The sequence below is a fragment of the Prorops nasuta genome, unplaced genomic scaffold, assembly GCF_024137725.1.
Source record: "Prorops nasuta isolate Cenicafe-Biocafe unplaced genomic scaffold, Cenicafe_Pnas_1.2 PNAS00002, whole genome shotgun sequence".
Taxonomy (NCBI): domain Eukaryota; kingdom Metazoa; phylum Arthropoda; class Insecta; order Hymenoptera; family Bethylidae; genus Prorops; species Prorops nasuta.
Genome location: NW_027116799.1, coordinates 9,623,970 through 9,637,483, shown reverse-complemented (window position 1 = coordinate 9,637,483; position 13,514 = coordinate 9,623,970). Strand labels below are relative to the sequence as shown.

General features: G+C 42.3%; 1 protein-coding gene across 15 annotated transcripts in view; it reads left to right on the top strand.

The window, feature by feature from the left end:
• The first annotated feature begins 910 nt into the window (after window positions 1–910).
• The window catches only part of mtd (mustard), a 34,682-nt gene continuing 22,078 nt past the window's right edge, over window positions 911–13,514 (top strand). For 3 of the 15 annotated variants that reach the window (XM_066743927.1, XM_066743919.1, XM_066743923.1), the window contains exon 1: window positions 10,942–12,363. In XM_066743927.1, coding sequence (XP_066600024.1) covers window positions 11,651–12,363 — 713 coding nt within the window. In that variant the 5' untranslated portion in view covers window positions 10,942–11,650. Of the gene's footprint in view, window positions 1,759–3,368; window positions 4,674–5,150; window positions 5,172–5,493; window positions 5,523–10,698; window positions 10,717–10,940; window positions 12,364–13,514 lie in introns of those variants that run through there. The other 12 variants (XM_066743921.1, XM_066743915.1, XM_066743942.1 and 9 more) reach the window with 11 other exon arrangements.

Below are 13,514 nucleotides of genomic sequence, written 5' to 3'. Positions count from 1 at the left end.
TAATACTTTTCTAGAATTATTCTCACATATATATAAAAACCTCAAACGGTTTATGGGCAAGTAATATATTGCTCTTGTTGCTTGAAATAAAGCTAGTATGGACTCGATATAATTGTTTCTTATCTTATCGTTGCTTCGGATAAAATAATCTCCGTTGGTTCGGTCTTGATTAGCTTGGATGTACGAGAAAAAAAGAAGAAAAAAAAACAATGAGTCTTACTGATTATTTTCTCAATACACTATCTATAAGCGCATAAAGATTTAGCATCGTTTGCTGTTTCTCATTTTTCGAGACAAAGCGGTACGGGGAAAACGATACTACGGCCACTCGTTTCCGCATAGTAGAACAGAGAAGGAATTGGACTCTGCTCCTGCAGCTGTGAAATGCGAGAATTTTTTCGTTACGGATATGTGCATGCATATTATTTGTTCCTGGCGAGCGTGCCTACGGTGTTCGCGCGAGTGTTTTATGTCGACGTGGGGAAAGGAGGGGGGGGGGGGGGAGGTGCACATTACAGTATGCAGCAGTACACTACACGGAACCATTGCCACTGCCGAGTGCCGATGCAAAATGAGTCAACATTTGCTCACACCGTCATTCGAAAATAACCACGTGTCTTACGACTCCTCAATGCGTCAATTGCACAATAAGAACAAAGCATTTTTACAACTCTAATCGTTTTACGTGCCTCTGGCAGTAAACTATGTTAATTAGAATAATGCGCATCGATCGTTTAAACAGATTAAGAGGATGAAAATTGATGCCATAATTCTACCAGTTGCAAAAAAGTCTGACACAAGAACATGTTTTAGAGGTCTGGAAAATGTTTTCTAATGGAGAAGCGGGAGACGCCCGTTATTTGACTAATAAGAAAGAAATCGTATTTTGCTGGCGCCAGATGTCATTAGTGAACGGTGGTTATTTGAAGGTAGAAATTGATATTATCGACCGTGTCTTACTATTGCCGACGGTTGTGAATCTGCTGACGAAACTAAAGGTTAGTTAGAGTTGCCGTCAGATGTAGCGAAGATTCGTAATGGCGGCAACGAACAATTGAGCGACAAGGCGCCTGTCAACAATTATTCATGTGGAGAGCTGCGAGTTTCGCGTTCTATGCGCGTTTGTCTAGGAGTATTTTCGACAAGAAAAAATATCGCCCTACGTTTATCCAGCTGGGCGATGTAATTGATCAAGATCGAAAAGCTGGCGTGTATCTGGTGTCGTGACATTTTGCGCGTTTTCCATTGCTTTTTACTTGGCGCGATCGATCGGTCGTTCGCGAACAGCCAGCCAGGCATTTTCCAGAGCCAGACCAGACGACGTAAAGGCAAAGAGGAAAGGGAAAAGAGCGGAGGAGAGACGTGGAAGGAGAACGATTTGTGCACGAGGTGCGTTTCTGTCATTGGCTTCCTCTCTTTCTCTCTCTGTTTTTTTTTCTAATAACGCCGGTTGATTGTATGCGCAGCATCAACTCGTCCATCCACGGTCTTTACAGTTTACCTCTATGCGAACAGTCACGTAGAGCCTCGTAGCATTTAATTCCCCTCAAACTACTTCCGTGACAAACTCACCGCTCCTCCTCCTCATGTTCTTGGACGATTCGCGAAGCTAATTACGTTTTGAGAGCGAGCTAGAGAGAGGAACACATCATAGCAGAGAGCCTCAAGTTAAAAGTGAATTTTAGTGAGAGTGATACCCTCTGATAACCATACCTACCACCACCCAGGCAGTAAGTGGATGGCAGATTACGACAAAATGTAAGTAACACTCTCTATCTACTAATTGCTCTACTTTATAATTAATCTCTCTTGGCTTTTATTCAGTTCAATTCGGTAGTTATGTGCAGCCAGAAATCCGTGTATACAAACATGCCCGGATACACGCATGAAGCGCGCCATATTGCTTTCTTTATTAAATTTAAACCGAGAATGCCATTATAATATTGTTTCGCTACAATGTAATTTCGATGCAGCCGGACGCGAAATTAAATTTCGCTGTGGCATAGATATTCTCTCTTGTGTGTGGCTCGAGGAAAAAAATAGACAACGTTGCATTACCGTAAACATAGTCGATGATCGCGCGAGTCGACGAAATTGTTCACGATATTCAAACGCATCCCGAACTGAAACTCAACGACCACTGTTCAGTTGATCTTTTTTTCTTTTGCCTATGGAGCGAAAAATAATAAACACGGTCGCTGCTGTTTCTCCGAAAACTGAGAGTTTTCGAGCTTATATAACTCCAGTGTAGCATTATACTGTGCACTATGGACGAGAGTAGCACGTGTTTTTTGCAGTGACGTGAAAAATCTCACGTGCAACATAATTTAGGAGGAAGCCTACCGCTGCCATAGTTGTCAGCTAGTGGATGAAATAAATAAGAGCGTCTTATCCAAAAGAGACTACGTACTTCCGACGTAGCACATATCATTATGCATGCATCAGCTACGTGCGCAAAAGGGGGAAGCTATCTGTTAGGCAGGTGTTTAAATATTTTCGAGCCATGTACACGTATATCTATATATGTACAATACGCGAACTACCAGTGAAAAAAGTATAAAACTGGATGTTTGGAAAAGTAACGAGTCCAAAGACCGTATCATCTTTTGTCTTAGCTCGTCCTTGAGCCGTAAGCCGGTGACTGAGAAAAGAAGACAATACCACGAGTAGAGGGAGGACGCGTTGAACCCCGATTGACAATCGCTCTCCGAGTACGGAGTTCTCATTAGCACCAGCATTGTCCTCCCTGCATTTTTTGTTTTTAATCCAGATCTTTTCTTTCTACCATTGTTTTGTTACGAGGACGTTATAGCGGCAAATGATCGATAGAACGCTTGTACGTGCCATCAGGGGTATCGGAGATATAAGCTCGCTCGTGGTGGCAGCTAAAAATCTGGAAGAAGCGAATGACAGAGCTAGAGAGCGACAAGGAATATAGGAGGTGCCCTAATGAAAGCCGCAAGGACTATCGAGCCGGTATTGGCTTGACACAGCCTGTAGAAAGAGGTTTGCGAGGGACTTGTCGATACCGAACGACCTTGTGCTATCGACCAGCTTTTCCTCCGTCCCCTAACACCCTCTTCGCCCTCCCGACGGCTTTTCCAACCTAACCTCCTACTCCTTGCAGGTATACTACTGTTTTGTCTGTAGCGCCCCACACAGTACATAAACGCATTACATAAACACTGTTATTACGATCCTGTCGATGGAAATTCCGTTGACGGTTAATATTCCCTCTGTTGGGAAGCGAAGAGAGTTTTAAAGCTAAGCTTTCAGAGAGGTGGGTGGTTTGGGGTGGACTGACGTCGAGGTCTGCTGTAAACTAGGAGAGGTAGGGGGCACTAGTAGCAACAGAGGGTGCGCGCCCAAACGACGGTTAGCTCAATTCAGTTGCTTCGCGACGATCTTTCCGTGAGCACCGACGGTTAGGATTTCTTATAACCTAAATATTGTTCGAAATCTCAAAGCCCCTCCCCCTCCTCCTCCACCATACCCACTCAGGCTGATTCTCGCGGCCAATCAGAATCGATGTTGCTCGAAAAGTCTAGTCGGTGCAGGACCGAAGCTATTCGACGTTGCACGAACAAACCTGTTGACCAGTGAGAAACTCTTGAAATGTTCTTTCGAGGAAATTCGTTGGTGGATAATGGCAGAGGTCGATGGAGGTTAACCTTGAAAGCTTTTATGCATGCTAAGAGGATTCGTTGGTAATCCAATAGGGGGGCCACGTGCTGCCACGATGTTGTTATGTTTGCGCAGAGTCAGCAGTACCATTGGTCGCAGCCGGCGATAGGTCGCTGCATTCCTATTCGTTCAATATTCCTCCTATAGAGGAATTAATCGCTCCTTTCGGCGAGTCGATCAATTTTTGCACGAGAACGCGCCTCCTGCAACGAATTTCTCCTCTCCTCTTGAAACTTCTCGATCCAGTCCTTGCGCCTACCTCTCACCTTGACCTTAACCTTGACCTTCGCGAGAAATCTTGTTTCAAGCAACATCGATCGATAACTGGATACGATACGTTATACGCCCCTGACAATTCCAGTGTCTTAATAATAGCCACTAAATAACTCCTTGTCTCGTCAATTTCTAGCGAACGAAGAACAAACAACTCCCCTTTATCTCTATATTATTCTCTCTCTTTCCTAACATATATATATATATATACATAAAGCCAATCTTTTATTCGTACGAATTCAACTGAAAACTAACAGACTCCATCTTTGTGTATGTGTGTGGTGGCGTCAGTGTGTTTGTTATTGACACGAGACTGGCTGGATCATCACGTAGGTGGTGCTACTGAGGCGAATGCTTCAATTCAACTGGAAGATTGCGAGAAGTCGTGCGGAGCAGTCAGCGGAAGGACAGGGCGAAGAAGAAGCATGACGAAGCAGCAGTCAATGAGAGGAGAGAATTATCGATAGAGCCTGGACTGCGATCTCATCCCGGGGGTCCAGATGAGTTAAGGAGTTTTTCTCCAGGAGAGGTGGGAGTTAAAAAATTCCAAGTGTGGCCGCAGGAGGAATGGCGTTGTTTTCCGGGAGTGGGGATGGCGGTAGCGGAACCGGAAGTGGTCCTCCGTCTATGCGACAGGAAGACTCTGGTATACCGTCGAGGCAACGCAGCCTGAAAGATCGCTTGAAGGAAGGCATCACCGGTGGTTTCCAATGGCAGTGAGTATCTTCTTCACCTTCCCTAACCACCCCCCCCCCCCCATTGGCGGTTACTGCCTGTAGATAAACTATACACCAATTAATCAATTACACCATTATTCTATCTCCAGTTGCTTGCGTAGATTATACTTGGCCGATAGATGGCAGCTCTCGCTCTAATTCACTCTTATACCGTTTCAGTGTGCGAAAAGCTTGTAAGAACCGAGGAGAGAGGGGAGAGAGATAGATGGCTATATAGCAGAGGGTGATCTTTAATAATCAAGAAGCAGATCAATCGTGACCTCGTTGCTCGTAGCTACAGTCGAACAATAGCCAGAGAATCGACAGTATTTTAGTCATAGAATGGAGAATGGCATTATTTTAGTCATAGAATGGAGAATGAAGCATCGAATGTTTTCGAGAAAGTAGGTCCAGTGCTTCGAGGGCCACGGCCAGTATCGATTTCGGAAGAGAGAACCAAATCTGTACACTCGACCTGTGGAGAGCAATTCACCCTATGTACGCTTTGCTCGTGTGTAATGCTAAAGCTAGTCGTCTTTGTTGCTGAGAACGACCGTGCTGTTGGAATTGGAAGAAATGTTACGTAGAAAGGTAGTGCTAGTCACAGTAGCGCTGTTGGATGTTCAGGAAAATTCGTGTGGAAAGAAGATGAAGAAGAAGATGAAGAAGCAATGGGAAATACGTTACTGTGTCAGCAAGGGTCACTGGGTAAATAGGTCGAGTACACGTACGCAGACTCCCTGGACTGGAGTCTCGCTCGATCAGCTGTTGCAGTCCGTGTCCCATCTCTCGTTAAACCGATTCAGTTTTAGGAAGAAAACTGTTGATTGGTCGTTGACCGTGGCGATGGTAGATTCAGCGTTCAGTATGGATTATTGAATTGTATTATACTGTATTTAACGACACGAAGAATGTACTGCGTCGAATGTCAGGTTTTAAAGGACGTCGGGAGGGATTTAGGTCAATGCCGCTCTTGTAGAGGAATTATTCTTTCACCTTCGTCCCTTCGGACAGTTCTTGATTTCCTATATCAACTGCTCTATCGATCCTGACGCATGCGCTATCACCTATGTATATATATACCGCAGGTATGGTATACTGGTAGATGCTGCGTCGCGTCGTCTAAATTCTCAGTGAAAGTGTCTCAGGCGTGAAACGTGTCAAGGTCAGGGGAGCTACGCGAATGCCAGTCGATTCGAGTCGATGTCGAAACGTATGAAACCGCACGCAACCGTCCAATTCATCTTTTGGGATAAACTCGCCAATATGAGAAATGTTAGATACGCCTCTGTGCTTGTACTGAGTATTTATACTAGGAGATAGACACGCTTTTAATGAAAAATCTCTTGGCAATATTCCAATCGTGATAAGAGACGTATGAGGAAAGTCAATTGTAGCTAGGCGAATGCCAATCGATTCGAATCAATGTCCAGACCTATGAAAACATTCGATTCATATTTTCAGATAAACTGGCGAACTTGAGAAATGGTAGACACACCTCTATACTTGTTTTGAGTATGTATGCTAAGCGATAGACGAGTCTTTAATGAGAAATCTCTTGGGAACATTCTCATTATGATAAAAGAAGCCAATAATTTTACGTATCTTGAAGAGACAGGAAATATGCGAATACCAGTCGATTCAAATTGATGTCCATAGATATGAAACCAAATGCATAGGTTTAATTCATATTTTAGGATAGACTGGCGAATTTGAGGAATGTTAGATACATCCTTATACTAGTTTCGAGTGTGTTTACTAGGCGATAGACGAGTCTTTAATGAGAAATCTTTTGGAAATATTCTCATTATGATAAAAGAAGCCAATAATTTTGCGTAGCTTGAAAAGACAGCAACTATGCGAACGATAGTTGGTTCGACTTGACGTCCATAAATATGAAACCAAATGCAAAGATTTAATTCATATTTTGGGATAATCTGGCGAATTTCAGAAATGTTAAATACATCTTTATGCTAGTTCTGAGTATATATACTAGGAAATAGATACGTTTTAATTATAAATCACTTTGTAACATTCTCATTATGGAAAAAGGAGCCAATAATTTTACATATCTCGAAGAAACAGGAACTACGCGAATGTCAATTGATTCGAATTAATTTCCAAATGTGCGAAACCAAATGTAAAAGTTTAATTCATATTTTGGAATACGCTGGCGTATTGAAATATGTGAGATAATACACTTGTGTGTTAGTCCCGAGCATGTGCACTAAGAAACAGACACATTTTAAAGAGAAATCACTTGGAAACGTTCACATTATGATAAAAGAAACTAATAATTTTACGTATCTCGAAGAGACGGAAATTATTCCAACGTCAGTCGATTCAAATCAATGTCCAAACGTACGAAAACATTCAATTTATATTTTGGGATAAACTTGCGAATATGAGAAATGTTGGATGCAGCTATATACTTATTACGAGTATGTATACTAGTGGCTGGACAAGCTTTTAATGAGAAATCACTTGGCAATATTCCCATTATGATAAGAGACGTACGAGGAAAGCCAATCGTTTTTGTATCTCGAAGAGACATCGAGTGGTATCAATAGTAAATCATGTGGAAAGAGAAGACGTTGTGGAATGATAGATAAATATTGTAGTGGCTATGTAGCTCAGGATAGTATTATATATGTACTGTATAATAGAATTCGATCGTGATCGTGATCGTGATCTCGAGAGAGTCCAACGACCGTGAGAAATATATGGGTCAGTGGCATATGCTAGTTTGTAATAAAAGCAATGAGAAAAAGAAGTACGTAAGTATAGCAGTCTTGCACGCATAAATCATAAATCATCGTTACTTTATCCTTGTATTTTTCAGCGTTGGCCAGATTTCATTGTTAAGAGGGTTGGAGAGAAAAAGAGACGGCTCTCTCAGTGGAATGCAGTCGATGGTTGGTGTTTTCAAAGAGTCGTGGAGAACCGGTTCGCGAAGGTTCTTGCTTTCTCACCTTTTTATTATCAGTCTTTTGGTCGCTTTGTCTAAATTAAACTCGTGCAGCAGAGAGGATAAATTGCACTCTATAGTATATATATATATGGTGAGTCGCAAAGCAAGACCGTTGCTGCTGGAACTTTCGCGTTGTCTCTTCCGGGAGGAGGTCTTCTATTAATAGCCAGCCATCTTTGAATGAAAGATCACTATTCTGTGCCGCTGGACACGTTCGTAGGCTTTCAAACAGGTTCCATCGTGAGCAACGTTTAACTAGTAAAGTCAACCTCTATTTTCTTCTCTCTCGCTCTGTCTCTCTCTCCCTCTCTACTTGTCCACGCATGTATACAGGAAATTTTAATTCAACCTATTCCAATGTCTAAACTCTTTTCTTCTTGTCATTTTCATTTTCATTTCTCACCTTTTTTTCTCTTCATTCTAGGGGCAGCCACTAACTCTTCTAGACGTACAGGCCTTAATTATAGTATAAAACGCTCGTTGAATCTCAATCGCTCGATACCATTGGTGTAGGCAGATTAATATGTAAGGTGTGTGTGAGAGGGTATGGAATGCCGACGATCGTATGCTGCGAAATTCACTTCCTGTCTCTTATGCGGCGTCCAATCAAATGTTCTCCAATTGAAATTAATATTTTATTATATTCTGTGCACTCGTTAAAAATTGCACATAACAAGTGTATGTCATAGTAGCTAGGCGAACGTATAAAAAGCTTAAAAATGTAGAGAAGACGTGCGTCAGAAGGAATCTCGAGCTTTCCGCGTATATAATGTGTATACTATATATTTATATATATACTAACATTCAGAACACGTAGCACAGACTGCTCAGGGGCCACCACCATTGTTCGCAATCGTCGTCTCAAATATACAATAGGTCTGAGTCGTCATTACTTTGCCTTCTGTCGAACTCTTATAATTAATTACCCTTGCGCTACACTATACATTACGAGTTAATTTTCCAATTGAATTCGACTCGGTCGAGGTGCACCTCGAACATCTCAGAGTTGATCTTGTTTTTGCGATATTTTCGGTCTGACATTTGCCTGTAGCACTGGGTTTATCTTTCAGCTTTATTCACTTTCGCAGAAATACTCTCAATATAAATTTTCTTAAAATAGCGATCTAAGCGAAGACAGAGGGCTGTGATAAATTATTGCAACGATATATGTCGAACGAGAGATACTATAACTATTATGGGAATCGACAATTGTCGCAGGAGTCAACCAACCTAACCTGTTCTCTCGTTTCTTTGCCCTGTCATGGGAATGGGACTTTGTCAGTTTACCTCGATAGTGGGGAGATTGGATAGCAATTAATAGTTGATACTTATCAGTGAGAATCTTCGCTATTGTTCAGGGACGAGTTTTGTTTATTGGAAGACGTCAGAGTCGGGACTACAGAAGGCAGACAGAATTTTCATGTGCAGAGTATGTTTATTCGATGCAGTTTAATGCACATTGTGCATGCTTTACGATAAACAAAAATACGTCGCAGTAACTGTAATCACTTCTTACAAAAATATCGTATCTTCCAGTGATTATCGAAAATATCTAATAATAGATTGTCTAGTTGGAGCTGCGATTAACTATACGAAACTCTATGTGTATACAAATGCAATCCTCTTCTATCTCTGTCTCTCTTTCTCCCTCTCTTTTTATTTTTAATATTTTCTTTGATTACCTTTAGTTGGAGAATTTAATCAATCGTTATAGATGATAAATATGATAAGTTGCAATAAATACGATAAAAATGATCAACAGTCAGATATCAATGATGATTGGTCGATTGCAAACGTACTTACACAAAAATGGCTTAATTTCTTTTATAATTTACCGGTGGATATTGATCCTCGCACACCTTGTTCAAATACGCCACTTTGAAAAGCATATATTTAATTCTCAAATATGTTAACGAACGCGCTAATGAGAGTGGACGTTTAGGCAATATGGCGGGGGAAGTTAGGTTATGGGCAGACACGAGCTACGTTTTTGCCATTCCCAGTAGCTGTACAAGTCGTAAACCTGTCCTTATTATACACACGAGGTGTGTGCTGATAAAACGCCCGCTTGATAAACCTCGTCGTTGCGGAGATGCTAAAAAATTATGCCGCTTGTCTCTACAAAAGAATTGTTATCAAGTACTGCTTTTACCACAGTGAAACCGTCCAGTGCATTGTTATATTTTCAAAATAATTGGTCAATTTGCGCATGGACAATTATAAAATTGTTTCAATAATCGATCTTAACTCGATTTAGCCAATCATACTCATCATTGCCACTGGCTGCAAGCACATGATTGGTCAATCTCTTCGACTCTTAGACCAGCATGAAGATGGGCTAGCAAGCAGGAGCATCAAGGATCGTTTTATTTGGAATAGAGTTTCAAGCTGTCAGTGATTTTCATGAAAAATTGGGTCAAAGTCAGATAAAACTCGTCAAGATATACGGCGTGTCTCGCCAGGAATGGGCAGAGAAACATCTCATGACTCGACCGTGAATCGCGCAAGACAATTTCTTATCAGTAATTGCATAATAATATTCACAGTGTGCTATCGTTACTCTCGATAAAGCAGATTGAGATATTACTTTGCAGCTGCTGAAAAAGGGGGGGAAAAACACTTTCCCATGATTCATCGTTCGATAAGTCCAGTTTTTCAGCCAAGAAGTCAATCGTATATTTAGCTGCATTTCTAATGGTGTACGATAAGGAAAAGTTGATTTTGGATTTGTCGCTATATACGCTGGAATATCGAGCGTTAAGGTCACGCGATAATGCAAAAAGCTCGCGATCTTGAGTAGTAGCCTCAATCAGCGGGGGTCAAAGAACTTTACGCGTTGAAAAGAGTGAAACGATCTCGGTAAGAGCAGCCCTTGTTGAAGGAGACCTTCGTGTATTGGCAAACTTGGTATTTTGCTGGCAGAGCAGAGAGACGAGTGCAGGACACGATTGACTTGGACCGGGAGCGAGACGGGACGAGATGGCCTCATAGGTTAATCTGGTTAAAGGACGAAATCTTGGGCCATAAAGCGAAAAGAACGAGCTAAAGTTGCCTCGAGCAGTTTCTTGACTGGTAAGAAAAAGAGAGAGAGATATCGGTGCCGCCCCATACAGTTCTATGTGTGCGTTCGTGTACGAGTTCACCACGAGTCCATGTGTTCTCTGTCGTGTGCTAATAAGCGTGCTCTCTGCTGTCTGCTCTCTCGTGTGGTGGGGGGGAGTCCCAACCAACACCATCTCTCGGTCTCTCTCGGCTCGAGAGACAGTGCTTCGTATAAATACAACTCGTCGAGCTTGTTCCCGATTAGTCGCCGCTGCGTCACTCTATATTCTCGTCAATCGTAATTTTAAATATCGATTTTTCGTTCATGTTCATCGATCGGTTGATCCTTCTATTCGATGATTATCTACCTTTCTCTCCCCCTCTCGGATTTTCCCGCTCTTTCTACTGCTGGCGAATCAGCAAAGTGTTGTTGACAGGTTATCTATCAATCAGTTGATGAAAATAACGCGGAAGTGTCTTCGTATATACTTTATCATTTCAGTGGACACTTTTACGATGAAACGACAGACGGTACTGCTATAGAAATAAATCGGAAGTTTAAAGTGGTCTTAGCAGTGGTGATTGTTAATGGGAAAACTGCGAGCGAGCACTCATGGAAGCATAAAGCATCCGTTTCGGAAGGGTGAACGATCGGTTGATTTTGTAGGTGCCGGACGATAGAGCGAGAAAGCAGTGGAGGGAGTAGTTGTGAATTGTGAGTAGGCAATCAGGCAAGAGCCAGGCAGGCTTGGTGAGAGAGAGAGAGAGAGAGAGAGAGAGAAGGGGAGACTGAGTGAAAAGGCGGTCGAGTCCAGCGTAGCGTTCGGCTTTCACCGGTATAACGCTGCTGAAATAATGCCAGGCATACCTTAGGAGTGTTACTGTAGGTAGACGAATCAGAGGGGGGGATAACGGTGCAAAGGAAAGTGATAATGTTGTTCGATCGTGCTTGAGGTCAAATAGTATGGAAGAAGGCAACAACGCGTACATTGGCAAAAAAGAGGCTAAAGAGAGCAACAGTCAACCGACTATGAAGTATGCCTCGACCAATTCGATTCCCTCGATTATGGAGTCTAGCGATGTGCACGTCAGAGGGACCCTCGGTATACTGGGCGCCAGCGCCAAAAATTCTACAGAGTCGACCGGTGTAATACTACGCGATGCCAAGAGCCGTCGGCACAGCGTTCTCGAGGACCTTAAGGCACGTCGAGACAGCTTTTTTCAAAAAGCACGCAGAGCAAGTGTTGCTGCTTCTGGATTCGTGAGCCGCGTCGAAGAGAAAGAAAACTCGAAAGACGATAGGCCGAACGCGCAGCCAACACTGGAACAGCAACAGGCCCAACTTCAGACTCAATTCAGGGAGAAGCGTCGTGGCAGCGTTGCCACCGGTCGTCGTGCATCGGTATTCTATGTATCGGAGGATCTCCTCGAGGAGAATCAGGAAATACTCGAGGATGAGAATTCGAGGATTCAAGCCGAATTGGAGAAAAAGAAGGGACGTCGCAAGTCCTGGCATCCGTTAGCGTCGAAACCACCGAAGATAGATCGTAAACGCAGGAAAGGTGTCGCTAGCGTTAGCAACATTGGCAGTTCAGAGGAGGCGCTGGAAATTCAGCAGCAACAACGCCAGAAAAGGCCATCTTGGTGGAACATTTTTGTCCCGGATTCCGTCGTCAGGTACCCTACACATCAATACACTAACACGAAAACTTCTCATCATTGATCTTCATTTGTTTTTATGTTGAAGCGACAAATAGACAGGTGGCTTGCTTAAATATTTAGATAACTCGTCCCGGAATACAAGCCATAAACGATCGGAGAAGCGTGGATCTTCTTGGTACGGCAATAACGATATGAGCGCGTGCTCCACTTACACAGATAATCGAAGACACGTAGAGCACGCAATGTTTTTGTAAACAGAGCAGTAGCGCGAGCGATCAGCCGTGGCATTATGATCTGACAATATGCCAGTTCAACATTAAAAGTAGATTCGTCGAATGCCTCTCTTCAACGACCAACTCACGTTTCAGGAAGCTCGTCCGAATAAACATGTTAATTGTACAATTGTTTCTCCCAATTAAAAACTGCCTACCAGCAAAACTCATTCTCACACAAGCACGCTTCACAGTATACAATCTGTAATATGATATTGAGCCAATGCTTTACGATCGAGCGCTACGATATATCAGCGATAAAAATAACATAATTCACATTTAGATATCTTTAATCGAAGAATGACTTTTGCACAGATCTCCCACTGAAGGATTCAATTTCAAGTAATTTTACAGTAACAATTATCTCTTTCTCCGACTTTGAGTACGCACTTAAGAATGTCAAGGAAATGATAAAAGTACTCGTATTTATCTGTTCGTCAGATAAATCCTATTTAAGCGGAAAAATAAATCATGTATAACAAATTATTATTACCGAGGAAAGAGAGACTAGGAAGCATGGATTGTTTGGAACAAGCAGTGCATCTCATTGTTGCTCGACGATCGCTAAAACGTTAACCACTTTGATGCCTCTCATGTACTACATAGATAACATGTATAAATATATAACAACACACTGTGATACAATTTTATTCGATGATATAGTAATGGATGATCGTTTACATAAAAGACGTTGCGGCGAATATAGTGTAATGTAATACAGTATATCGAGCCTCGAGGGCAAATATTGCACCTGTAACGCAATTGTAACTGCGAACCTTGTGCAATTTTTAATTACCCTCGGTCTGTAAAGGGAGGACGAGGAGGAGGTGGGGTTCCTTGCAATGCAAACTATTGAAAATTCATTTCAAAAGTGTAATTGCCATTGCGTGATGT